The 26,364-nt window shown below is 43.3% G+C and overlaps 1 protein-coding gene across 3 annotated transcripts in view; it reads left to right on the top strand.

The window, feature by feature from the left end:
- The window catches only part of LOC107124358 (popeye domain-containing protein 3), an 89,429-nt gene that overhangs the window by 9,535 nt on the left and 53,530 nt on the right, over positions 1-26,364 (top strand). The window contains exons 1-4 of one of the 3 annotated variants that reach the window (XM_015427818.1): positions 13,191-13,227; positions 14,944-15,690; positions 18,569-18,677; positions 21,911-22,554. In XM_015427818.1, the coding sequence (XP_015283304.1) occupies positions 15,200-15,690; positions 18,569-18,677; positions 21,911-22,222 (912 nt within the window). In that variant the 5' untranslated portion in view covers positions 13,191-13,227; positions 14,944-15,199 and the 3' untranslated portion in view covers positions 22,223-22,554. Of the gene's footprint in view, positions 1-13,190; positions 13,228-14,939; positions 15,691-18,568; positions 18,678-21,910; positions 22,555-26,364 lie in introns of those variants that run through there. The other 2 variants (XM_015427819.1, XM_015427817.1) reach the window with 2 other exon arrangements.

The raw sequence follows: 26,364 nt of genomic DNA, 5'->3' as shown, positions 1-26,364 counted from the left end.
TTCCCCTTTCCCCCATTTATTTATTTCCCTTTTTTCAATTTCTTTCCTTTTCTGGGAGCCCTCTATCCATGCCTTGACTAGGCATCAGGGAGGGAGAGGGGGGTGCATCTCAGTGCTGAGCATATTTTATTTTTATTTGATTTCTTATTTGTTGTGATGTCAGTGCACTTTTTGTGATGTCAGTGCACATGCGTGGGCTTTTGGGAGGCCCCCATTTTCCCCAGGGCCCCCCCACTAAAAATGTCCTAGCTATGGGGCCTGGGTGGGGCACCATCAATATAGACTCCAGCCCATCCAGGGATGATTGCGTTTAACCCCTGTTGATTTATGCCCTGTTGATTCAGAGTGTGTGCTTACTCCTACAGTTGTGCCTAATTCATTTAGTGTGTGTGTGCTCCATAATTGTGTAAGTAGTTACATAATTTCTTTTACTTGTGCTAATAATCTGTGTTGTGCTCTGATCACATAGTCTCCCCTGCTCTGCACAATACCAAAGGGAGGGGGTAGCCCAGGGAAGCAAGGAAAGGCCAGACCCTTGGGTTGCCAACTTTCTGTCAGGTTCAACAGCAAGTAAATCTCCACACACATTTCCAGGGAATCGTTATGCTTTATTAGACTACAGGTCCGTTGCCATGATGTACAGGGATATTGTTAGGAATGACAATGGGGCGGGTGCATCAGTACATATAACCTGATGCTGCAAGTGGCTAAGCAAATGAAATCCAAGCAAACGCACGGGAATTCTCCCGGCGAGAGAGTACATAATGAACAAAGGAAGGAAACCCTTCACAGGCCTTTGTGAGGAACTCATTGGGGCCAGTCCTGACTAGGGTTGCCAGCTCCAAGTAGGGAGATTCCTGGAAATTTTCTGGTAGAGTCTATGGAAACCAGGGTTTGAGGAGGGGATAGGCGTCAGCTGAACAGAATGCCATAAAGCCCAACTTCCAAAGCAGTTATTTTTTCTGGGGGGGAGAGATCTGTTGTCTGGAGTTCAGTTGTGATACCTGGTGATCTTCAGGCTCCACCTGGAGGTTGGCTGTCCTAGGTGTAGCAGTCAGTGCTTCAGATCAGGGTCTGCTAGATCCAGGTTCTTGCTGTAGAAGCTGAGTGGGTGATTTTGGACCAGTCACAGACTTTCAGCCTAACCTACCACACAGGGTTGTTGGGCAAGTCAAAAGGGGGAGAGGAAAATGTTATAAACTGCTTTCATCCCCATTGTAGAGAAAGACTACTTTTCTTCCTGGGAAACCATTGTTGCCAATCCCCAGGTGAGAGCTGGAGATCACTCAGAATTACAACTGCTCTCCAGATGGCAGAGATCAGTTCCCCTGGAGAAAATGGTGGAATAGCAACCCTCCCTGAAGACAATGCAAACTCCCATATCTTGCCACTTCAAAACCTAGAGCTTGACTCCATTTATAAATGAAATTTGGTGTCCCTGTTGATTCCAAAGTAATAACCAAGCCATAAAGTTTAGAAAACAAATGTTTTCGATGTTGAATAATATTTTTTTCAAATTCATATATTTGCCTTACACAAAACCTCTTCGAATTAGGTTCATAAGAAAAGTTCTTCATTTGAACATATTTATACCATGAAATCTGACCATTACTTTTCCTATTTACATCTTCATATGAAATTACAGTACTCAAGACTATCAAAGTATAGTAACAGCCTAATTTGTACTTTCCCCATTTAGCCAAAGATGTTAACTTATTTGCTTTATCTTTTCTGATTCTCTTTTGCAGATGTTCCCCCAAAGCCATTTTCTTTCTCCAGCTAGTTTCATTTCCCCTGACTGTGGAAAAAGCCTTTAAAAATGACATGGGACATTGCAGAGGAGAACTTAAAGGACGAAGAAATGCCTTGGCTGGGAGGGCGGGGTAAAAATTAAATAAATAGTTAAGCATTCCTCTCCTGCCACTGGTTCTCTTTGCAGGTTCCTTTGTCTGCATTGATATTATGAAGGCGAAATGGGTTAGGAACCTTAGTATTTCATAACATTTAGTTTGCCCCCAGAAATCCTAATAATAGGATAATAATAGTAATCCTAATCATAGTATACAAAATCAATTCCTGTTATTCCTGTTTGGTCCTTGAATCTGTTAAAAATCTTCATTATGCTGTATGCTAATTTACTGATCATCCTCTACCTATATGTATGGACTGGTAGTTTCCACTTCATTGGCCGCGTTCAGACTGGCAATTTGAAACGCTAGGAAGTCGTGGCAAAGAAAAAACGGAACAGACCCGGAACAGCTTGGTTACGGTATTCCTGTTCACACCACAGCGAATGAAGCAGGAGGATACCGTGGAGGAAGCGCAACGGAGCGTGAACTGTTGGGCTGCCCTGGCAGGCTGTTAGCGGCTCTTTCTGCGCTGGGCAGACATCACTACCCCCTCTTCAAGGCGATCACCTGCACCTTCCTGGTGCCACAGTGAGGCTAGGAGGTCAGTCAGTGTAAACAGCCAGCACACATTATTAATGTGGGCTGTTCCAGGCTTTTAGCAGTTAGTGTTCACTCTTCTGGGAAGCGGAATGAAGTGGGATAAGCGGGCTCTCCAGGGTTTGCTACCACTTTCATCAGGTATCTTTTAAACCTGGGAGGCAAGCGCTACAAGACGGGTTGAGTACGGGTGGGGAATGCTGGACAGATGTGCCTCTTTAATCCGCTTGTGAAACGTTCCTCACATGAGCCTATATTGGGGCAAACTGCCAGTCTGAACTTGGCCATTGTATCTGAAGAACTGTGCTTGCTTACAGAAGCTTATACCCTGAATACTTATGCCAATAAAGGTATTGTATTTGTATTTATTTTGTATACCCTGAATAAAACTTTGTTGGTCTTCAAGGTGCCACTGGACTTGAACATTATTATACAAAATAAAGTCAAGCTATGATATAATAGATCTTGTCAACTTTTCTATGGGTGCAAGAGGGAAACGGGGTGATATCTCATGGTCTCCACAGGACCCCCCTAGTCCCCAACACCGCCTATACAGGGATTCCTGGAGTAGCATAAAAGCATAAGATGATAGAATTCATCCAGTCAACAGAATTTCTTTTCCTGAACTGAGATGTCAGGCAGATATTGCTTTTAGTGTAGCGAAAGACAATACATCCTGCTAATGGTTTGAGTTACCAGCTGAAATTTGTTTGGACTAGTGACTTGTAACCACTTTGGAGACCTCTGAAATGTCTGTACTGAACCAGCAAAGACTGTAAAAGAAAGATTATCAAGTAAAAAGGGCAATTAAAACAGAATGCCACAGATACACAAATCATTTATGTCTTGAATAATTTTTCTTAGTTTTATTTGTACAATGCCTTGTGGTAAAAGAAAGTGTTTTCTGATCCTTCAAAACATAAAAAGTTTACGCTGTAGTCAAAGGTGCAAAGTGGCAAGGAAGTCATCAAGGTAACATTCTGCCTTCATAAAAATGAGAAGGGATCATTGAAATGTTGGGTCAGAGCCTAGACTGCCTATTTTAAAGCCATTTGGAAGCTAATTCTGCTTATAGTTCCAGTATTGACCATCATATAAATTACCTTAAAGCAGGCCCATAGACTGGATTTCTTAAATCGGAGGGCCTTTAAATAATTTAGGGGGCACTGAAATTAAACTAAAAAGGGTTCAAATCAGGGCCTTCCAAAGAGTTGACCTCCAGCCCCGACTGTGTCCTGGTGTGCTGGGGGGGGGATGGGTTTTAAAGTTCCCTTGCACCCAGTTCTCCCCTTCCCTTGCCCCTGCCACTCAGATCCGGGCCGAAGCATGTCGTCCGGGAGACCCGGGATGAAAGAGTGCACCTGCCCGGTCTGTGCCCGGACATCCTGCCGCCAGGGGCTCTGCTCCTCACTCTGAAAATAGGGTCCACAGCCCCCACTCACCGTCCTGTCCCAACTGTCAGTGCTCGCTCGCTCTGCTCGGTGTGGGAGGGACCGGCTGGGGCCGGAGACGGCAAGGTGGCTGCCAGGAGTAGCTTGGGCAGGGCGGAGCACCACGGGGTGAGGCAAGGCGAGGGAGGAGGACCGTGCTGGGCTGCCGGGCACTCTGCCCACTGGCCGGCTGGCAAGCGCATCTTGACCAGGGGCTGCCTGGTTGCCTGCCTGTCTTCCTGTCCAGGGTAGTGAGTTGGGGCCCCTCAAAATGATCAAATGTAGCTATGGGCCTGCCTTAAAGATTAACAAACTTTACTCAAGCATGAATTTTTCATGAGTTAGAGCTGACTTCATCAGATGAAGTGAGTTCTGACTCATGAAAAATAGTTATTAACAATAAATAAGTGGCAAGGCAGACCTAGGACTTTGTTCCAGAATTACCTGGGGTGGGTTAGAGATATTATTTTTCTTGTCTTCTTATACAAATAAATATGGGATGATCTCTTAACCATAGTTAAGAGATGAGTATACTCCAGAACTAAAGCTTGCTCCTTGCTGCCTGTCTGTAGAGAAAATTCACCATGGTTTGTACTATGCCAATGTATACCTTGGCTGAGATTGACACAGAAGAGAAAATTTTCTCTTGGGGAGGGGTGTGTGCATGGAGATAATGCAGTCTGGTGGCATAACTTGTTACCAGGCATACCTAACTTGTACTAACTATTGAGATTGCTCTTTGTACTTGGACTATCAATCTTGGGCTCTTGATGGCTTCTTGTCTTGTGCCCCTGTCTAAGTGAATGCCTCAGGCGGGGCTGTCAAACATAAGGCCCAGGAGCTAGAACTGGTTCAACCAGGGCTCTTACCAGGTCTGCAAGCAACTGATGTGAGGGAGGGAAGGCAGGAGGCTGCTGGGGGGGGGGGTGAGCAGGCACATGTGGTAAGGGGTGTATGTGTGGTTGAAGCTGTCAGGGAATAGAAAGGAAATGGCTAGGGATGGGGCTAAGAGGTTAAGTTAAAATAGTATGTGGGGGGATGGAAACGAAGGCAGAGAAAGAGGAGGTGTAGTGTTGTTGTTTTTTACCTCCTGCCTCCTCTGACTGCAGCTCAGCAAGGATTGGAGAAGGCACTACATGGGGGAGAGGTGAAGCTGAGTGGCTGGCACTGCCAATGCTACACCAACTGGCTTTGTGTTTTTTCAAATGGTGACCATGAGGAGGATTGGTGAGAGTGGGCACACGGAGTGGCAGTTAACTGACGAAGGGCCAGGGCCAGTGGGGAAGACAGGAGGAGGAGGAGGGGGGCTGACATTGGATTGGGAGGCAACTGGGCTGTCTTGTGCATGCTGCTCTGAGGGGGAAAACCTCCTGGCCTTAGAAGTGAGTGGAGAAGGGAAAAGGGGAGAAGGGAAAAGGGGTCACCACCACCCAGGCGTAGAGCCAGGAGGCAGAGTGAGTGCTGGGGTGGGGATGGTGACTTTCCTTCTCCCCCACCTGTTTTCAGCCCATGAGGGACAAGGGGTTGTGGGAGGACAAAAAGCACCCCCCAAGAGGTTTTGGAAAAAGCCTCTCTGTCAGGCCTTCCCTCAGCCTCACCGCTTCTGTGGGAAATGCAGGAGAGATGAGAACTGAGGGGTGGGAGCACCTGGAAGAGCCTGGTTCATACCTCCCTCCTCCTGGGTCTGAACCTGTCATCTGGGTCACTCGGGGCTGGCTACTCAGCCTGTCCCACCTCAGGGTGTTGCTGTTGGTGGGAATGGGGTGGTGGAGAGGGGAGTTCAGCGTGCCTCCTCAAGATGGCCAGGATGGGGGAAGAGAGGAAACAAAGAGCAAGAGATGGATTGTAGCTGTGCTCGGCTGCTGAGGATGAAAAACTACTTTATATACTTGCAAGAATGTTGACTCATCTCCTTGAAGTGCTATATATATACACAAAAAGTAGCTAATTTGTATGCAAGTGTAAGATACCTCCCCTTTTATGGTACCTCATGGGGAAAAGCTCATCTTGCATATGATTAAATACATTTATTGGGGCTTGTGGCTTTCCCAGTAAATCAATTGCTTTCACTGCTAGGAGTCAATTGCTTTTGTTTGTATTTTGAGTAAAAAATAATATTGTTAATTCAGTTTGCCTGTGTCCTCTATAAAGTTTATATCTCTGGTACCTGAGCGGTGGCTCAAGTGGTTAAGATGTTGAACTGCAGGCTGTGGAAGGTCAGTAGTTCAGCAGTTCAAGACCTGGGTGCCGCATGATGGAGTGAGCTCCCATCTCTAGTTCCAGCTCCTGCCAACCTAGCAGTTCAAAAGCAAGAAATTGCAAGTAGATAAATAGGTACCACTTCAGTGGGAAGGTAACAGCGTTCCATGCGCCTTGGTGTTTAGTCATGCTGGCCACATGACCACGGAAATGTCTTCGGACAGCGCTGGCTTTGAAACGGAGATGAGCACCACAACCCTAGAGTCAGATTTGACTGGCTTTCGAGCAAGGGAACCTTTACCTTTTACCTGGCATAACATTTTATGACACACACAAAGTAACATTTATGTCAGATCCGGCCCTTATAACAAATGAATTCAACACCCCTGCCTTAGGGTCTACTTATGCTATCCTGCAGTTTCTGCAGCTAGAAATAATGCTGCATAATGTCATGGCAATATGAATTTGATCAATTTTCACATGCTAAATTAACATTATGGGCTAATCCAGACCTGAAAATTGGGAAGAGCTCTTTTTTATGGAGGGCTTGGACCAATATGGGGATGTTTACCTTGTATCAATTAGTAAACTATGATGATGAGTTTTTGTCATTATGAGAACATAAAAACATAAAAAGATCAGTCCAGTAGTCCTTCTAGTCCAGCAGCCTGTCTCACACAGTGGCCATCCAGTTCCTATGGAGGGCCAACAACAGCGCACAGTGGCTGAGGCCTTCCCTGATGTTGTCTCCCAGCTCTGGATTTCAGAGGCTTAGTGCCTCTGAATGTGGAGGTTCCCCCCTGTCACCATGGCTAATAGCCACTAATAGACTTATTTATTTATTTATGCTTTCAGCTTATATCCCGCTTGAACCCCCCAAGGGGTCTCTGAGCGGCTTACTCTTTATCCCTATCTATGGCCACATATAGTCAGGGTGGGGACTGCCCTACCGGCACCCTCCTTGAATCTATCTAATCCCCTTTTAAAGCTGTTTATTCCTGTGGCCATCACTACATCCTCTGGCAGTGAATTCCATATTTTAATCACTCTCTATGTCATAAGAACATTCTCTCAGCTGAGGTCTAGTTGGCATGTCTTGTCAATTTCTGTTGAGTGGCAATATTTACAAATGCAGCATCTGTTGGTATCTAAATATGGACCTGCACCATTAAGTGTCCCAGAGTCCCCTTTACTCCTGGAAAAGATTCTTTGGGATTCTCCTGGAGAATTGAACTATTAGCCACTAAGTAAAGTTGTAAATACAGGTGTTTTAATTCAAATTTAACTGACAGTAAAGAATGTTCTAATTGGGCCAGGTGTTTTTATGTCACCCTTTGAACTAAACTGGTATGACCATCCCAGCTGTCATAAGTGAAGATTGGTGTTCTTGTGTCAGCCTTCTTAATTGGGATGGCACAATAATGAATTCTCAGAGTCCAAGATTTATGACGAAATCTTATACTTCAAAGAAAAAGGTGAAAAGTTTATTTTAGTGGTTTATGAGTTTTAGCAACTTTAAATGAGAAAAACCCAGATTATGTTTATTCTTTAAGTTTGGGATGTTTTAACGTATCAATATTGAACTATTGGTGTCTATAAGCAATATCTATTTATATGTTTGCCTTGTTCCAGCCTATTTTAAATAGAAAAGACTTTCTATGAGAAAGCTTTGCATAATAATTGAATTGATGTCAGTGAAGGGACCCACTGCCAATGTCAAGATTTATGGTTCCATCCTTTATCTAGAAATAATTGGTCAAGATGTTTTTATACACTTAAAACTGACCTGGCAAGGATTCACAAGCTAAATTAAAGGCTATCAAAATAAATAGGGTTAAATAAAGTTCAATTGTATTTTCCATGCAAAATAGATCTAAGTTTTTAAGGGTGCTTTTATAGCAAATAATAAAAAAAGAAATACATTTATATTATATAAAAGGAGGGCCCCTTCTAGCTAAAGTAAGATGGTGTATTTACAAATTAAAAGTTTAATTTAGATAAAAGAAGTTTTATAAAATTACCAAAAATATTCTGATGGACCAAAATAAAAACTGATAGATTCAGTGCATCTACAAGAGCTTTATGCCATAGGCTACTCTGAAACACTAAAATAATACATTTAAAGGTTTAAGTCTTTAGAAAGTCATTATAATGTCATATATTTTTATTTTCATATTTTGTATACCTTTAATGAAAATAAGCTTATAAAATGCTTTAAAACATTGTTATACTTTTATATGCATGTATTAATGTAAAAGAACCATTTTTGTAATGAAAACATCTAAGTTTTGTACTAAAAATGAACTCAGCCTGAGAGTTCATTCAAAGGTGAAAGGAGTCTAGATAGACAGCCAAAAGAAAATGAACAGAAATATAAATCAACATAATGAGCAGTGCACCTGCATTGTAGGAATTGAGACACATCCAAGTAACATGCTGTTTGTCAAATATGTGATTGGTGACTGACCAGACAAAGAAATCTGAACTGAGCATGTCTAAATGATGTCAATGATGATGTAAAGTGAGGAAGAGCAAGAAGAGCATATAAGTACGGGCTACGGACCTACTGTCGTCCATGGTGGTGCTAGGACTCTGTCAACATGTCACGGCCCCCACACATCAGGCCGGTCACATGCTCAATCTGATTTTCGCGGCTGGGGTGAGTGTGGACCGGATTACTGCGATGGCAGTGCCATGGTCGGACCACCAGGCCCAGAAGGCCCATCTGAAAGTTCCACCCCGCCCCTGCTTAGGCGGCGAATGGATTTTTGCTCACCCGCACTGCCAAATGGACCCTATGCGGCTCCAGATGGCATTGCGGGATCCAAAGCCCCTTGGCGGCTCATTGGATGAGCTAGTGGAGGATTGGCATGACCGGCTCTCCACAGCCATTGACGAGATCCTCTGGAGACACACAGCTTCTCCAAACTCATATTAGGAGGGCGCCCTGGTATACTCAGGAGTTGCGCTAGCTGAAGCGAGAGCTGAGATGACTAGAGAGACGGTGGCATCGCGCTCGCAACAAGGCTTCAAGAATATCCTATAGGATGTTTATGAGATCCTATGAGATGGCAGTGAAGGCCGCAAAGAGAGATTTCGATGCAACCATGATTGCATTTGCTAGCTCACGCCCGGCACAATTATTTAGTACAATTTGGTCGCTGACAGGGCAGGCAAAATGCTAGGGAATTGGACATTGGCGCTCCGCCATGACGTCCTCACCACATTTGAAACAGTGAGTGAACTTGAGGCCCCTTGCACACCTTTGGTGCCGTGTTTAGTGAGTTTTAGCACACTTGGCCTGGAAGAAGTTGAGAGATTGCTCGTATCTGTGCGCCCAACCACATGCGATCTTGATCCGTGCCCCTCTTGGCTCATTAAAATGGGCCATGAGGGGTTTCAAGGTGCCCTGCGGGAGATTGTCAACAAGTCCCTTTTGGAGGGACGGTTCCCTGGCGCACTCAAGAAGTGATGGTCCACCCTCTCTTGAAAAAACCATCTTTGGACCCGGCCGAATTGGCCAACTATCAGCCAGTGTCCAATTTGCCCTATTTGGGCAAACGTATTGAGAGAGCGGTGGCGATACAGCTACAGGGCTTTCTGGATGACGCTTCTGTCCTCGATCCCTTCCAGTCTGGCTTTCGCCCTGGTCATGGGACAGAGACGGTACTGGTTGCTCTGACTGACGACCTCCATAGGCATCTGGATCGTAGCGGCACTGTTATTGTTAGATCTATCAGCCGCGTTCGATACGGTCGACCATCAGTTGCTAGCCCACCGCCTCGCCGACGCGGGGATTCAGTGGCTTCCCCTTCAATGGTTGGCCTCTTTTCTCCAAGGTTGGGGACAAAGGGTGGCGATAGGGGATCAGCGGTCCCAGAGGTGGCCTCTTGAATGTGGGTTACCTCAGGGGGCAGTGCTATCCCTGATGTTGTTCAACATCTACATGCGCCCCCTTGCCTAGATTGCCCGGAGTTGTGGGCTTCAGTGTCATCAATATGCAGATGACACCCAGCTTTATCTGATGTTGGGTGGCCGATCGGACTCCACCCCAGATGACCTTCATCGGGCGTTACAGGCCGTGGCTGGTTGGCTCAGACTGAGTCGGCTGAAACTAAACCCAGCAAAGACGGAGATCCTGGGTCTGAGTCGGATTGGTTCAGGGCTGGGGTTCCCTCTCCCGGCCTTCGACGGGGCGCCTGAGGTTAGGAGTTTGGGTGTGCTCCTGGACCCCTCTTTAACGATGGAGGCCCAGGTAGCAGCCACTGCCAAGTCGGTTTTTTACCACCTTCGGCTGGCGCAGCAGTTGGTCCCCTTCCTCGACCATGATGACCTGGCCACAGTGATCCATGCGACGGTCACCTCAAGGTTAAACTACTGTAACACTCTCTACATGGGGCTGCCTTTGTCGCAAATTTGGAAGCTGCAGCTAGTGCAGAATGCTGCAGCCAGGCTGTTGATGGGTCTCCCTAGACGGAATCACATCCAGCCTGTGCTGAAAGTGCTGCACTGGCTGCCAATGGCGTACCAGATTCGCTTCAAAGTGCTGGTTCTTACCTTTAAAGCCCTATATGGCCAGGGTCCGGCCTACCTAAGGGACCGCCTTTTCCCGCATGTTTCCCCAAGGGCACTACAATCGGGGACCCAAAATCTCCTGGATATTCCAGGCCCCAGGAACATCAAACTTGCTGTGACCAGGGCCAGGGCGTTTTCGGTGGTGGCTCCTACCTGGTGGAATGAGCTCCCAGATGAGATCCTGGCCCCGCGGGACCTTGGGCAGTTCTGCAGGGCCTGTAAAACAGAGCTCTTCTGCCAGGCTTTCGAGTAGGAGCCGCCACCACCATTATTCCACCAATGCATTTTCCATCACCGCACCCTTACCACCGCTGGCTCGGATACCATCGGGGGTGCGAGACGTACCTGGCGGATGATAGGGTTGTGGGGACATATGGTTGCTGTATTGTTATAACAGCTGCAGAACACCATCTTGATTTTATGAATTGGAGTAAGTAGTGGAGCACCGATATTTTATTAATTGTATTGTTGTATATTGTATTGTACTTTATACTGTTTTTATTGTTTTTATTAGGCATTTATGCCCTTGTTAGCCACCCTGAGCCTTCGGGGAGGGCGGGATACAAATCTAAAGAATAAATAAAGTAAGCTCCTGGTTGTAACACATTAAACATCTAGTAGCTGTGAGGTGTTCCTTTATTTGAATAAATTGTTTTGTTACCCTTTACTGCCTGGATAAATTGTTTTACTGTGTGGTTTATTGGCTAGCCACACAAGTCAAAGAACCTTAGCACCCTCAGGGCATTGGCATCACTTATGTACTTTTGAACTATCTGTCCATTTCTTGAAGGCAAACCAGCAGTCAATGAAAACAGACCCTCCCTGCCTTTACTACAGCTAAAAGACTCATATTACAACACTGGAGAAATAAATGCCCACCTCTGGTAAAGCAATGGATTGATGACCTTAGAACTCTTTCAGTGTTTGAATATAAGGCATACAGACAACAATTGCATATGGATTTATTTTTAGATATTTGGAAATCTTTTATAGAAATTTATGTGTAAATCTGCCACAGATATCCACAACTGGCAATATATGTCTGCCTGTTTTTCTATCCTTTAAAAGAAGATAATGCCATATTCTGCCTGTAGTGTTTCAGTGATGTGGTTCACTAAGAGCTGCCAGCTCCCAGTTCAAAAATTCTTGGAGATTTGGGGTTCAATCTGGAGAGAGAGGCTTTTTGGGAAGGGTTAGGTTAGGGCATCGCTGGGGCATAATGTCACAGAGTTCACCTTCCAAAACTGCCATTTTCTCCAGAGGAACTGATCTCTGTGATTCTGGAAGATCTCCAGGCCCCATCTGGAGGTTAGCAAACCTAGGTTCAGTTATTACATTGTAAATATACATATGCCTGAGCATTCAAGAGGCTAAACCAATAACTGCAAAGAGGTAGCCATGTTAGTTTGCTGTAGCAAAATAAAGCAAAAGTCCAAAAGCATCTTAAAGACAAACAACCTGTATTTCAGTATGAGCTTTTGTAAGTCACAGCCCACTTTTTCAGGCTTCATTACAAAGTAAATATTTACTACAAATGAACGGAGGGGTTCATGTTTGTGTGGTACATCTTATTTCCACCTTTAAGGAACTCGAGGTGTCATATAAGTTTTTCTCCTCTGCCACTTTATCCTCAAAACTACCCTGTAATGTAGGTTATGCTCTGAGTGATTGGTGCAAGGCGGTTACCACTGAAAATCATGGCTGAGTGGGAATTTGATCCTACTTTTTACTGGGCCCAAGCCCTAACTACACCACACTGACTTTCAACAGTGATAAAATGTAAATTCTAGTTGTACTTATTGTGAGAGATGGCTAGGTACACTTCAGTTAAATTTATTTTTATTTGTAAGAAGTACCTCTTAAGCAATTGTTCTATTTCCCCCCTTAGTCTGTTGGTGTTTGTTTGTTTTTAATAACATGTCCTTAATATTCTTCCTTAATACATATTTGCCACAAGGCTGCCTAGATGCTTATGTGTCCTGTCCATTCCCATCTGAATTGCAGTGTGAACTGAAGCAGAATTAAACTTCTTCATTACAGAGGTCCTATTTGTGTGAACATGCTGCAGACAACATTGTCTTGAGATCATGCTGTTTGTGGTCACTTTGAGAAACCAATAAGAAAATTAAAATGCATCACCTGAGAAATTCACTACTGATATTTTCCATGCATTTGCCTTGAGCCTCTCTAATGATTGCACCTCTTAAATGTACTGAATCTTCTCAGCACAGTGATAGCAAATGCTGGCTTGTGCGGCTTTTGAAAAATATGCTTCATTGATTGCCCATGAGATATAATAGCCGGAAAAGATTCCCTTAAAAAAACCATAAGCGTTGAAGTAGGCAGCTCAGTTCTGTCTTGGGCACAGTGCATCAGTGAAACGGGTACAGTGCAATCATAACTAATCAGTATCCTTTCCTCTCTCAGTGGAAGAACGGAAAAGGCAAAAATGAGCCAACTCCAAGCAGGGTTGCCAGCCTCCAGGTGGGGCCTGGGGATCTCCCACTTTTACAGCTAAACTCCAGCTGACAGAGATCAGCTCCCCTGGAGAAAATGGCTACTGCAGGCTGTGGAAGGTCAGTAGTTCAGCAGTTCAAGACCCGGGTGCCGCATGATGGGGTGAGCTCCCATCTCTAGTTCCAGCTCCTGCCAACCTAGCAGTTCGAAAGCAAGAAATTGCAAGTAGATAAATAGGTACCACTTCGGTGGGAAGGTAACAGCGTTCCGTGCGCCTCGGTGTTTAGTCATGCCGGCCACATGACCACGGAAACGTCTTCGGACAGCGCTGGCTCTTCGGCTTTGAAACGGAGATGAGCACCGCAACCCTAGAGTCGGATTCGACTGGCTTTCAAGCAAGGGGACCTTTACCTTTAATAGGGGAATAATTAACTCTAGGGATCACTATTTGCCATCTTTTTTTAATGTACTTTAATCTGTTTGATTGTTTTGTTTGATTACTGTTTTTAATAATATGTACATCGCCCAGAGTCCTACGATAGTAGGGATAGGGCGATTCATGCATCATCATCATCATCATCATCATCATCATCATCAATAATAATAATAATAATAATAATAATAATAATAATAATATAATTTCTAGTTGTCTAAGTATGGATAGTTGCCCCAATATAAGTAAATGAGATCTGCATACGCAAGTAGTGCAGATGCACTGAAGATGATGAGATGATCAGAAGCAGGTGGAGATGGATGTCCTCTCTTAGGGTCACAAGACACACAAATGCTTGTATTGTTCAGAAAGACTAAAGAAATACATTAAGTGTACATGTGGATGCAAATTCCAGTAGGATTTTTTTTTACTTTGAACAAAAGGATCTTGTTGCCATGCCTTATGCATTCTTTGAAGGCAGCACTCAGTTTTTAAAGTGGTTTACTATGAAACATTTTCTATCCAAGACCATTGAAAGCACACAGAGCACAACTAAAGCTGGGTAATGTCAACAGCTTCAATCCAAAGAACTCTTTTATATGCTCTCTGTACAGGGGTCATTTCGTAGAAAAAGAGGTGCAGGAGCTCATTAGCATAACTCATTAGCATAACTTATTTGCATATGCCACACCCCCTGACATCACCAGAAGTGTGTCAGAAGGCAACACCCACTGCTCAGGCTCCACTGGACTGTTTTGGATTGCTAGCTGGGGGGGGGATGTGCAGATCTGCCCTCGCAGAAGGGGGAGAGCTTGTACCTGAATAAAACTTGGTCTTAAAGGTGCCACTGGACTTTTTTGGACCGGGGAGTGCAGGGGGGGGCTCTGCAACTTACCTGGCTGCTTCTTGCTCTGACTGAGGGCTGCTGGGGGCAGGGGGTGGGGCTTGTTGCATGTGCCCACCCCCTGGGCTCTTTACTGCCGAAGCTCCGCTCCTGAGTGCTCCTGCAGGAAATGACCCCTGTGTCTGTATCTTGTGATTTTTTTTTTAATTCCCCTGCCACAGCACAAACAGGGAATGCTGAGAAACATAAACGGACATCACCTTAGCCATGCAAGACTAGCTGTATGGTTTGCTGGGTCCTAAAATATTCTTTGTATTCTAGAAGACAAGACTGAAATCGTATGCACATTTATTCTGGAACTAGTCCCACTAGAGTTGGGAAGCCTTTCTGTGGAACAAACATGCCTATTATCAGTCTGCAGAAGTACTTTAACAATGAGTAATAATAATGGTGTGTGCTGGTCTATCTGCCTTTTCGAAGTACATAGTAATGCTGTTTAATATCAAAATTGTTGTGTGAACATGCCTTTTCTAATCATTTTCTCCCTCTTTCAGACAGATCAGATAATGTTATGGAATCAAGCAAAAGATACAGCCACCGAGACAATATGGGCACCTGAGGGCATGATCTTCCTAGCTGATGATACGTTACAACTTTTCAAGCCAAAAGAAGTATGACATTATGGTCACCAGCTGGCTTTGGAAACATGGATAGGAAGATGATGAACCTTTTAAAAATCCGTATTGTATTTATATAGCACAGGTTTTGCAAGTTGGAGAGGGAAAACAATACCAATCAGTCTGGTGATCCAGCCATGGGAGACAACTCAAGTTTTTGGGACAGTCTGATATATGCACATCCTGTCTGTGTAAACTGGAAGTCAGAAGCAGAAGGCTCTATCTACCACTTAGCTAGCATTTTGTTTGTTGTTGGATACATGGGCGGAAGTGGGTTTTTTGGCCTGCTCTATGTCTTCTGTTTGCTTGGACTCGGTTTCCTGTGCTCTTCTGTCTGGGCATGGCTGGATGTCTGTGCAGCTGATATCTTCTCTTGGAATTTCATACTGTTTGTGATATGCTTCATACAGTTTATTTATGTAGCCTACCAAGTTCGGAGTGTTGCCTTTGACAGAGAATTCCAGGAGCTTTATAATGCTCTGTTCCAGCCCCTGGGGATTTCGCTGACTGTCTTTAGAAAAATTGTCCGCTGCTGTGATGAAGAAATTGTTACACTGGAGAAGGAACACTGTTATGCTATGCAGGGCAAAACACCGATTGATAAGCTCTCCTTGCTTGTATCAGGAAGGTTTGTATTATGCTTATTCTTTACTATCTCCTGCATATACACACACCACCGTTCTGCAATTAAAAAGCAGGAAAAGTATACCCAGGAACATAAAAGGTGTTGCCTTTTTGAGACATTGTTTGCTCCTGTTTAGTTACAGTAGACCTGACATTTCCACACTTTAAACCTCTATGTAAAAACTTTTCTAGTACCAAAAATATAACAATTTTACAGCAACAAAAGGAGTTATTTTAATTATCACTTGTTCTCTACAATCTCATTCAAATGCTCAAAAGCATAAATGCCAGAACTTGTGGCAAGATTTGTCTTCCTAAGAAAAACAGTTTTTTTCTTCTTTTAAATTAAAACACACACACACAATATAGTAGTTGTGGAAAAACTTCTGAAAAATTGTAGGCTACTGAAAATTCAGAAAACCAAGGAAAAGGAGATGTAAGTAAGGACTTCCAGAGATCAGGATTGCCTTGAACTTTATATATATCTACCCCAACTCATCAGGGGAGATTGATATACATCAAAATTATTTACAGTGCCATCTAAGAAGATCAGTGATTACATTCCGGAGGCTTACTCCCAGGAAAGTGTTATTAGAATTGCATTGTTAAACCACCAAGACTAGCAGGTAAAATAAAGAAATCAGTAAGAACTGGAATTCCAATCAGCACCTACCTACAAATTTTAAATTTATTTAATTTATTTATTGATTTAAATTTTAAACTTCAAATATTATTTAGACAATTCCTAATAAATCTGTATACTAATTTGGTATTTATTTATTTAGGTTTGTATACTACTCTCCCTGCAAGTGGGTTGAAGGCGGTTCACAACAGATTCATATAAAGCACAGAAAATCTATTAAATAATTTAAAATACAATTCTAAAACTCAAAAACCAGTACTAATGCATAGGGTACACTATGCATTTCTTCAGTGATTAACTTAATATTTTTTGCATTTTAGTAAGCAATATAGCTTTTAAAAGACAACTTAATGCTCATTTTCCCAGATGTGGCGACATACACAATCTTTAGCCATGACAGATTTTTGTAGGTAGGTGCTGATTGGAATTCCAGTTCTTACTGATCCTTTATTTTACCTGCTAGTCTTCCTTTTCCCTGCCCCATCCAACTAAAAGCAACTAACCTTAGCCAGAGGAAAGGGCTGCTGGTGCTAGCCAAATAAAGAGTAAGAAAATCCACCTGTGGATGGCCATGGTAGTGCTTGTCCTTGGGGCCCACTGTGAAGCATAATATAAGCACATAAACTGTTGCAGTGTATAAGATGAAAATATGTTCTGCACAATTCCTTCTTTACCAATAAAAACAGCTTCTTATTAATTCCTAATATAGTGACAAGTTCTGTTTTAAATTATTATACATTTCCATTACGTTCAGATGTCATATGAAACTAGGTTTTTACAAAATTATTGTATCTGAAACTTTTTAAAGTTATGGATTTTATCTACTGTTTCCCGTAGCATATATTCCTGTTTCCATATTCCTGCCTGCTTCCATCAAGCTATTCCTTCTGCTGTCATGAAAGGTTATATAAATATATGTAAATCTGTATTGATTTACATAATTCTGGATATACAGTGTGGATTTCCTGAATGCTAAATTGGCCTCTTTAAAAAGCATAATTTATTTTAGAAAATTTACGTCATGCTTCTGTGTTATGACATAAAATACGAGCAGCATAAACAATAACCTCCAAACAGAAAAGGAAAACAATTAAAATAATCTAACTAATTAATATAGTGAGCAAGAAATGGTAACAAAAAGAGCAGTTTAAAAAAATCACTAAATTTAGCCATTTGTCATTATCAATTAAAGCCCAGATGAAAAAATTGACAAAGCAGATCAAGGAATAGAACCATTAAAAAGATGTGAATGTAGCCTAGAGGGACTGTGGCAGAAGTCTGTGGGGAAACTGCTTTCTGATGTCTGCTCATGGCTACAGCCTCTGTTGTTTATTGGGAATACCTTCAATGTGCATGCCACTTTAACAAAGAAGACAGTTCCTTGCCTCAAGGAGCTCAGATTTGGGAGGGAGATAGGGGCAGAGATAGAAGAAAAATATCCATTCATTTTACAAGGCCTATTCCTGTGTACATGAGAAAAGTCCTGCTGCCTCAGGCATTTAGGTTTTGCTTAGCTGTCATACCCCTTCATGGGTTATTTTTTTAAAAAGCCATTGAAGCTAGTGGCCATTACAATGGCTTGTGGCAGATAATTTAATTAATTATGCACAATCTATTAAATCTGTACTGTGTCCAGAATTTCATGGGACAATCCAGTGCCTCTGTGCCTTTTGCTTCCCCATATCCTTTGTCCTTCTGGCACAGCAGCTTATGAGTCAGGATTCTCTTGCAGGATGAATGTCTCCAACAACTGCCTACTCATTTTTCTGTCTTGTGCCAAGGAGCTCTGTTTGGTTCCTTTGTGTTGTATGAGGACTGAAAGAGAAATTCAGGAACTCTTAACGGAAGATATCAGTTGGAATTCTTTTCTGTCTCTTGCATCACAAATGCCATTCTTCTTGCCACTAAGCAAAAGACTGAAAGATGTGAATTTTTAATGGCTTCCTTTTGTGTATGCAGTCTATTACTCAACTGCATACAGTAATTGGGCCTGATGATGAAAGCCCGTGAACGGTAGAAGAGGTGTTTAATCTTAGTGAGCTCCTGCTGTTGCTGAACACCTGTATAAATATTAATAATAACTTTTGAAATGCCTTAATTTAAAATCCTTAAGAGAGAGAGACACAAATTTCCCTGGTTTTTTCTTTCAAAAGAAACAAAAATGATCATATCTTCTATTCCTGGACAGATTTAATTACCTCTGTGTCCATAGTAATAACACCAGTATTCTATTTGTCAGGATCAGAGTGACAGTAGATGGGGAATTTCTGCATTATATTTTCCCACTTCAGTTTCTGGATTCTCCTGAATGGGATTCCCTAAGACCTACTGAAGAAGGCATTTTTCAGGTAAGAGAGACTGTTGCATGGTTTGCATATTTCTTTGAAATGAACACCTTCCCAGAATTTCAGACACTGAGGTTCTTTGAGCATTGCTTAACTAGGCAGGGAGGTGGGGAGAAAACCTGTATCCTTCGAGGGCTATTTTAGCAAGGGTCATTTAAGAAAACTCTAATGCTGTAGTTCCTTCAAATGACTGCACAGAGTTACACTGGACTGAAACCTTTGAGGGACCTATAAAATTAGATACAAATAGGGCTGCCAAGTCTCGTTGAATCATGGCGGGGGATCGTCATTCTTCACAGGAGCTCTGCCGCAGGGGACGGCAACAGGCATTGCACCGCCGTCGCCAGGATGTGATGCTACACGTTGCTCTGGCAACGGGACTCCAAACAGCCCTGTTGCCAGAGCGACGTGTAGCGTCACATCCTGGCGACGGCGGTGCAACGCCTGTTGCCGTCCCCCGCGGCAGAGCTCCTGTGAAGAATGACAATCCCCCACCGCGATTCAACGAGACTTGGCAGCCCTAGATACAAACCATTACTTCTGGCTCCTTTCCTGTTTCACTCCAAGTGTTTCCCCCCTCTTGTTTCCTTTTACACACAGCTGCTGAAATTACTGATGCACACAGGGAGAACCCTCAGTCTGAGGTTGCTGTAAAAATCAGGCTGAGTCCTAAAATGGCTTCTGGTGCTGATTTATGGAGTTCTGTCAGCAATGGGTTTCTGTACCAATAGAACAAAGGGAAAAGATCAAAGTTCCCCTGTGACAGACTGCACTTTTAAAAGCTTGGATGTGCTATGTAAGCAGCTGAAGGACTGTTAAGGGTTAATTCTTCACAGAAACAGAGGGACTTTAGTAACAAGCTACTCCAAGCAATCTGATTGGTTAGCATCAGCTGAGCAGAGAAAGGAGAGAGCTGCCTGCTAAGGAGAGATTCAGTCATTTTCTGCCTTGAGTGAGTTGAGTACTGACAGTCTGATTTCAGCCTTTGCTGAGAGCAGTTTAACACAGACAGGAGAACTGGGGGGAAAGTTGGCAAGGAAGTTTGGGAAGTAGGCGAAGACTCCCATTTGGGCCAAGGAAAAGGGATAGATCTTCTAGATAGAGACTCCCATTTGGGCCAAGGAAAAGGGATAGATTTTCTAGATAGAGAAGAAAATTCCCTACCCAGTCAAACTAGGAGGAGTACAGAGATCCCTGCTCTGGTATGTTAGAAACTGCCTTTGGAGACCTTAAGAGTCATTTAAAAACTCAAGACAAGTACTGGTGTTTCAAGAGAAGGAGTCTAGGTACTGGGGAAAGTGTACCGGCCTTCTGGAAACTGAAAGAAAATACTCAAAGAAAGTGTACTGAAGTGTTTGGGAAAAAACACTGGAACAAAAGCCTCTCAACATAAAGTTTATTAACCCTCAGTAGCTTAAGATAGTCACATTAGCCTGAAACATAATAACTAAGGTCTGTACAAGTACTGGTTTTACCTCAGAAATTTTACCACTGAATTCACCTGACCTTTCCCCTCTATGTTGAATAAAATATTTTGTTAATTTGGAGTATAAAAACTTCTTGAGTGCCATTTTCAGTGGTTTAAGTTTAAGGGGGCTCTCGATTCTTCCCTCAGGTTCCTGGGCTGAGCCAACAGCCAAAATGTTGCATTGTGACAGGGTGGGACAGCCACAGGATGGCTTAGTCAGTAATAATGAAAGACAAATGGAGGAAATATCTTGCCTCTGAGGGAGGGAAGTGGATGGGGCCATCATACCCCCCCACCCATCCTTTAATTTATTAAATTTTGTTGTTGTATTCTACAGCTGATTCTACAGCTGATTTCTCCAAGAGGTCTTGTATTCCATAGTCAGATACCCTCTTTTTTGTTGAAGAAACAAACAAAGAAACAAAAATGTTTTGTTTCTAGAACTTTGAAAGCTTTGAATTTCATTCCGTCTGCCAGGCACTCTCTCAGCCTAACCTACCTCATGGTGGTTTTGTGGGGATAAAGTGGAGGAATCATAGAGTTGGAAGGGATCTCCAGGGTCATCTAGTCCAACCCCCTGCACAATGCAGGAAATTCACAAATACTCCCAGTGGCCCCTGTTCCATGCCCAGAAAACGACAAAAAACCCCTCCAGGATCTCCAGCCAAATTGGCCTGGGGAAAAATTGCTTCCTGACCCCAAAGTGGCAATCAGCATTTCCCTGGGCGTGTAAGAAAGGGCCACAAGAACTAAGCACGAATGCAACCTTTCCTGCCCCCCCTCCTGCCTAAGTTCGCAGAATCAACATCGCTATAGAATCATTGAAATCACAGAGGAGGGGAGAATGATGTGGTGAGTGAGCTACCCTGGAGAGCAAAGCAATCTATAAATATGCAAATAAATTAAAATACAACACATGGCTTTGAAGGTACACAAGAAGAACTGTAGTCTAGCACTGAGATGTTTTTAAAAGAACCAAGTTTTTGCTGAGTTGTCATGAGACATAGATTCCTGTTAGCAAACAGGGCATTGTGCATACAGGTGTATTGGAGTAGAAGTGTGTCCCTGCTGATATGGGAATGGGGGGATTTTCAAAATAAGCACATTGTGAGGTTTTTGGGCGAAAAAATATGGTCTTTTTTAAAAAAAATATGGAGCTATTAGGCTGTGTATTTGCAGTTTATGTAAGCTGCCCTGAACCATAAGGAAAGGCGGTATATAAATGTTTCAATAAATAAATAATAAAATAAATGAAAGTTGCAGTATTCTTAGGTATTTTTGTTAGCTTCTTTTGAAAGCAATTTGGTGGTGCTAGATTGTGTCTGCACTCAGGTGCATATCCAATTTACACATGTGCAGATTTCCTTAGTTGGATCAGAGAGAGGAAAACCACTTACCCCCATGGCTCACGGAGAGCCACATTTGGAATTACCATCAACCAAAAAAGCCACATTTACATCCATCCCTGGCCTGAGGCCTGCATTTCAGGGAGCCTCACAGCTTACCAGTTCCTCTAGCAATACTGTTTTGAGGTGGAACCCACCTGCCAACCACAATCCCCACTGGACAAAGGTCTTTTCCACTTTTCCTGAAACATGGGTCAGGTGCCACATTGGGGAATAGTGGTCAGAAGAATATGTGGCTCCCAAGCCATGGAGTGAGTATCATTGCTATGTGCAAATCATTTTTTAAAATAACTCAGATTTATGAAATATGAACACAAGACCAAATTTTAGTCATCTTTCCCCCCCTTTAATGTGTCTTCCAGGTAACCCTCACAGCAGAAACAGACTGTCGATATGTGGCATGGAGAAGAAAAAAATTATATTTGCTCTTTGCTAAGCACCGATTCATCTCACGCCTGTTTTCAATTCTAGTTGGAAGTGACATTGCTGATAAGCTATATGCTTTGAATGACAGAGTAAGCCTAGGGAAAGGCTTTCGATATGACATCCGCTTACCTAACTTCTATCACGTTTCTGTTCCAGAGACTCCCCAAAAGCAGCTTGAAGCTCAGCTTCAGAACAATTCAAGGCAAATATCAACAAATGTTATCAACTGCAACTCTTCTACAAAATAACAGTGTTTTTGCCTTTGTTGATTCCAGAATTAAGTGCAGAAAGATATGAAGCTGACGCCATGAAAATCAATCTGAAGAGTTTGTTAAAAAAACACTTTAAAATAAAAGAGCAAATTCTTTTTCTAGCAGGAAAAAAAGCCAAGCTTCTTTCACTGTGTTCAGAAACAGTGGGTTGCCCATCATGATTGATTGTTCATCATGATGCATTTCCATTGACTCCCTTCTGCTCAACTTATTGTTTTGGGTAGGGAGCGGAGGTGAGATGAATCATTACCACATAAAGCTTTATTGTAATTGTGTTGCCGTCTGTATTATGTGTGCGTGTATGTGTGTGTTAAGCTATTTTTCACAGAGCTCTCCATTTTTATTGAGGCTTCCTTGTCATGAATTATGCAGGTGTTTAACAGAAAATCAAAAGGAAAACTATCCTTAATCTTGATTCCCTTGTTATTTCATAATCACAGTGCATAAATTTTGTCAGCAGTGTCTTATAGAAAATGGCACTTAAACCAGGAAACGTCACAATCTGCAAAGTGTGGAGAAAGAAAGTGAACAATTTGTCTCTTGCATACATTTATGAAATGCTGACTTGAGATTTCTTTCAGGCCGTAGCAGCAGGACAGTACATGGAAACGTAAAACACTAGTGTGATTGCTTCAACTTCACAGAATGTACCAATCACCTTTATTGCTGCACCATATGTAACAGAAAATAATTGTTTAGCAGTTCGAACAAAGTAGGGTAGCAATAATTGAGCTGGAGATAAATGACATCTTTTAAGAGAGTTGAAGGTAGTCTGAATGAAGGATTATTGACTATGATTTCTGTTTTTACCATCATCTCTCCTGCCGTATTGCTGTGTCTGGATCAAACAGGTTTTGCAGCTTTCCAAGCACCACACACAGAGAGACACACACACTGACATATCTGGGTCCCAGTTCTATTATTCTGGTGTTAGGTGGAGCCACTTGAGAAAAATGATGGTGGTAGGATTGTTTGAATTCTTCAGCTTGGAAGTATTGCTGAAGAGCTGAGCAAAATATTGAAGTACTTGTGCTGGAATGCTTGCAGTCATTTCAGTTCAAGATACCAATTTTCCAGATTAATTATTTTGTGGAAACTGGAGATCAAGATCTGGACAGTTTATTTTATTTGCTTAATTTATATCCCATCCTGCTCCCCAATGGGGACTCATAGTTGTTTACGTCATTCTCTTCTCTGTCCTCATGGCAACCCTGTGAAGGAGCATAGGTTGAGACCCTGTGACTAGCCCAACATCACCCAGCAAACTTCCATGGCAGAGTGGGAATTTGAACCTCGGGCTCCCAGATCCTGGACCAGCACTTTAGCTATTACACTGCACTGACTTCCACTTTTTAAAAAATCCACTGCAAAAGCAAATGTGTAGCAGTCTATCATTAGAGGCACCTTTGAGAAAGTTTGAGCAAGGTTAACAGAGCTTGTCTAGAAAGTTGAAGAGCTTTTGGCTCATGTCAAGCTGCACTGTCTTCCTTTTAATCCGTTTTTGTAAGGGATGGGCAGGCAAGAGGCTTCTACTCCAATTTGTGGACTCAAAAAGAGTCGCAGTGTGTAGAGCTGCCTTTTTCTGCCTTACTCTGTTGTGGACAACTTTTTTCCAGTTTACCTACCCTCACCTTCAGTTGTTGCTCAACATACAGACAGAAGTTCCTGTATAGCTATCTATACAAACAAGGTAGGTACAACATGGTGTAGATGATGGGTATGTCTGATACAGTTAGAAATAGCTATCTTCAGTCAGGCCTACAAGACACACACATCAAACATAACTAGATCCAGCAAACTAGGTATACCTATATGTTAAGGCTTCTAGTGGGATTTTTTTTTTTACTCTGAACAGAATTACCTTATTGCCATGTCCCAGTCAGCTTGTCTTCAGTTTTAAAACTGCATATGTTGGACAATAGAAATGTAACTGGGGAAGCTCCAAGTCCGTAGCACTCTTCCCTTTTATTTATTTCAATATTTGTACCCTACATTTCTCCCTGAAGGGAGCCAAAGTGGATTACAATGATAAAAATAATTACTAGCAGAACAACACTGGATTCGGTGGCTGGCTTATCCAAAGGCAGAGGCTGTGAGCCTTAAGCCAGCAGCCCTTTGGCTGTTGCCCTTCAGCTCATACCTGTGGCTATGCCCAAGCATTAATTAGGACCTGCAACAGGAAGGAGAGAGCAAATACTTGTCAAGGTGTTACAGTTGGCAAAGATACTTCACCCAATCTCTCCATTGGGCATGCTGAGCTAATTGCACAGTTCTTTGGAACCTGGTCAATGTTTGTATAATAGGTACATTTTTATTTATAACGTTTTTATATAATAAAGTTAAAGAGAAAATAATAAAATAGAGTTTATAATAATGAAAACAGAAACAACTTTGTAAACATCAGTTCTGCCTAAAACAACTTAATCTCATCAGTGCTGCTACTGGATAATATCTCACAGATATTGCTGTTCAGTTAATTTGTGTTTAGAAAAAGACGAGCATAGGTTTTCCTGAATTTGGCCTGTCTATGTCAAAAAGAATAACTCCATTATTTTCTTATCTCTGTATAATAATCCTCGTCGTATATTGGCCGTTTCCAGCTTTCCCATTGGCTGTGCAATGCGCTCCATCAGCCATTGGCCTGTCAGCTGCCACTCAAGAGTACTCGTGTGCCATTGGCTGGGTGCTGAGTCTGCTTTTCTTCCCTGCCCACTCCCACTTCAGCCACTGTTCCCTGTTAGAATAACTAGCAAACGGCTGTCTCTCCCGATGAAGACTTGGCTCCTCTGTGGGACTAACTTTTCCCTCAGTGATGTTGGTAGGCAACCAAGCTTGGTTCTGTCAGTAAAAAGACAAAGGAAGGAAACCCTTTCCAGGCCTTTGTGAGGAGCTCATTGGGGCCAGTCCTGACCTGTTGCCAGGTCCAGGTTGGAAAATTCCTGGATATTCTGTGTCTAAGGAAGGCAGTTTAAGGAAGTCAGAGTTTGGGGAGGGGAGAGGCCTCAGCTGAACAGAATGCCATAGAGCCCACCCTCCAAAGCAGTTGTTTTTCTCCCGGGGGGGGGGAGATCTGTTGACTGGAGTTCAGTTGTGATTCCTGGCGATCTTCAGGCTCCACCTGGAGGTTGGCTACCCTAGGCATAGCAGCACTTCAGAGCAGGGTCAGCCAGACTCAGGTTCTTGCTGTGGAAGCTGTGATTTCAGACCAGTCACAGACTTTCAGCGTAACCCTGTCCCCTGCCCACTTTCAGCTTGGCCACTTTCCTGTCTGAATAAACTGTGAAAACGGCTCTCTCCTGCTTATCTCTGCCATGGCTGGCTGGCTACTGAGGTGGGCCAGCAGCTGTCCAACCATTCTCTTTAACCCCCTACTGTGCAGCTGACTTTCCCCTAGTGTTGCCAATCTCCAGGTGGGACCTGGAGATCTCCCGCTGTTACAATTGATCTCCAGATGACAGAGATCAGTTCCCCTGGAGAAAATGGCTGCTTTGGAGGGTAGACCCTATGGCATTATACCCTGCTGAGTCCTTCCCCTCTCCAAATGCTGCCCTCCACAGGATCCACCCCCCCAAACCTCCAGGTATTTCCCTACTCAGAGCTGGCAACCCTACTTTCCCCTCAGTGCCTGTTGCTAGGCAACCAAGCTTGGTTCTGTCAGTAAAATAGGGTTGTTGTGCAAGTCAAAAGGGGGAGAGGAGAATGATGTAAGCTCCTTTGGTCCCCATTGCAGAGAATAACTACTTTTCCTAATGGGGAACTATTGTTGCCAATCTCCAGGTGGGGGCTGGAGATCACTCAGAATTACAACTGCTCTCGACTTCTGGTTTATGGCGACACACTGGCAGACGCATCTCCTGGACCTCCTGGGGATGTGATCTGCGCACCAGCGGAAAGGAGGGGGGCGATGGGTTACTCCCCCCCCGGAACCTTGGCAAAAGGCTCCTAGCCATGGGGCTTTTGAGGGGTGACCTCTTCACCAACGCGATGCTGGGGAATTGAGGCGCTCCTCCACCCCGACGGTCCTGCCACTGAGTGTCCATATGGATCTAGAGCCGCTGACTGGGACAAGCATCGGAGATCGAGCATTTTGAACGTGTGCTGAGCGAGGTTGTATAACC

The sequence above is a fragment of the Gekko japonicus genome, unplaced genomic scaffold (assembly GCF_001447785.1).
Source record: "Gekko japonicus isolate JY-2015 unplaced genomic scaffold, Gekko_japonicus_V1.1 scaffold556, whole genome shotgun sequence".
NCBI classification, from domain to species: domain Eukaryota; kingdom Metazoa; phylum Chordata; class Lepidosauria; order Squamata; family Gekkonidae; genus Gekko; species Gekko japonicus.
Note: the sequence above shows the minus strand (reverse complement) of the source record. Positions and strands in the feature narration are given on the sequence as shown.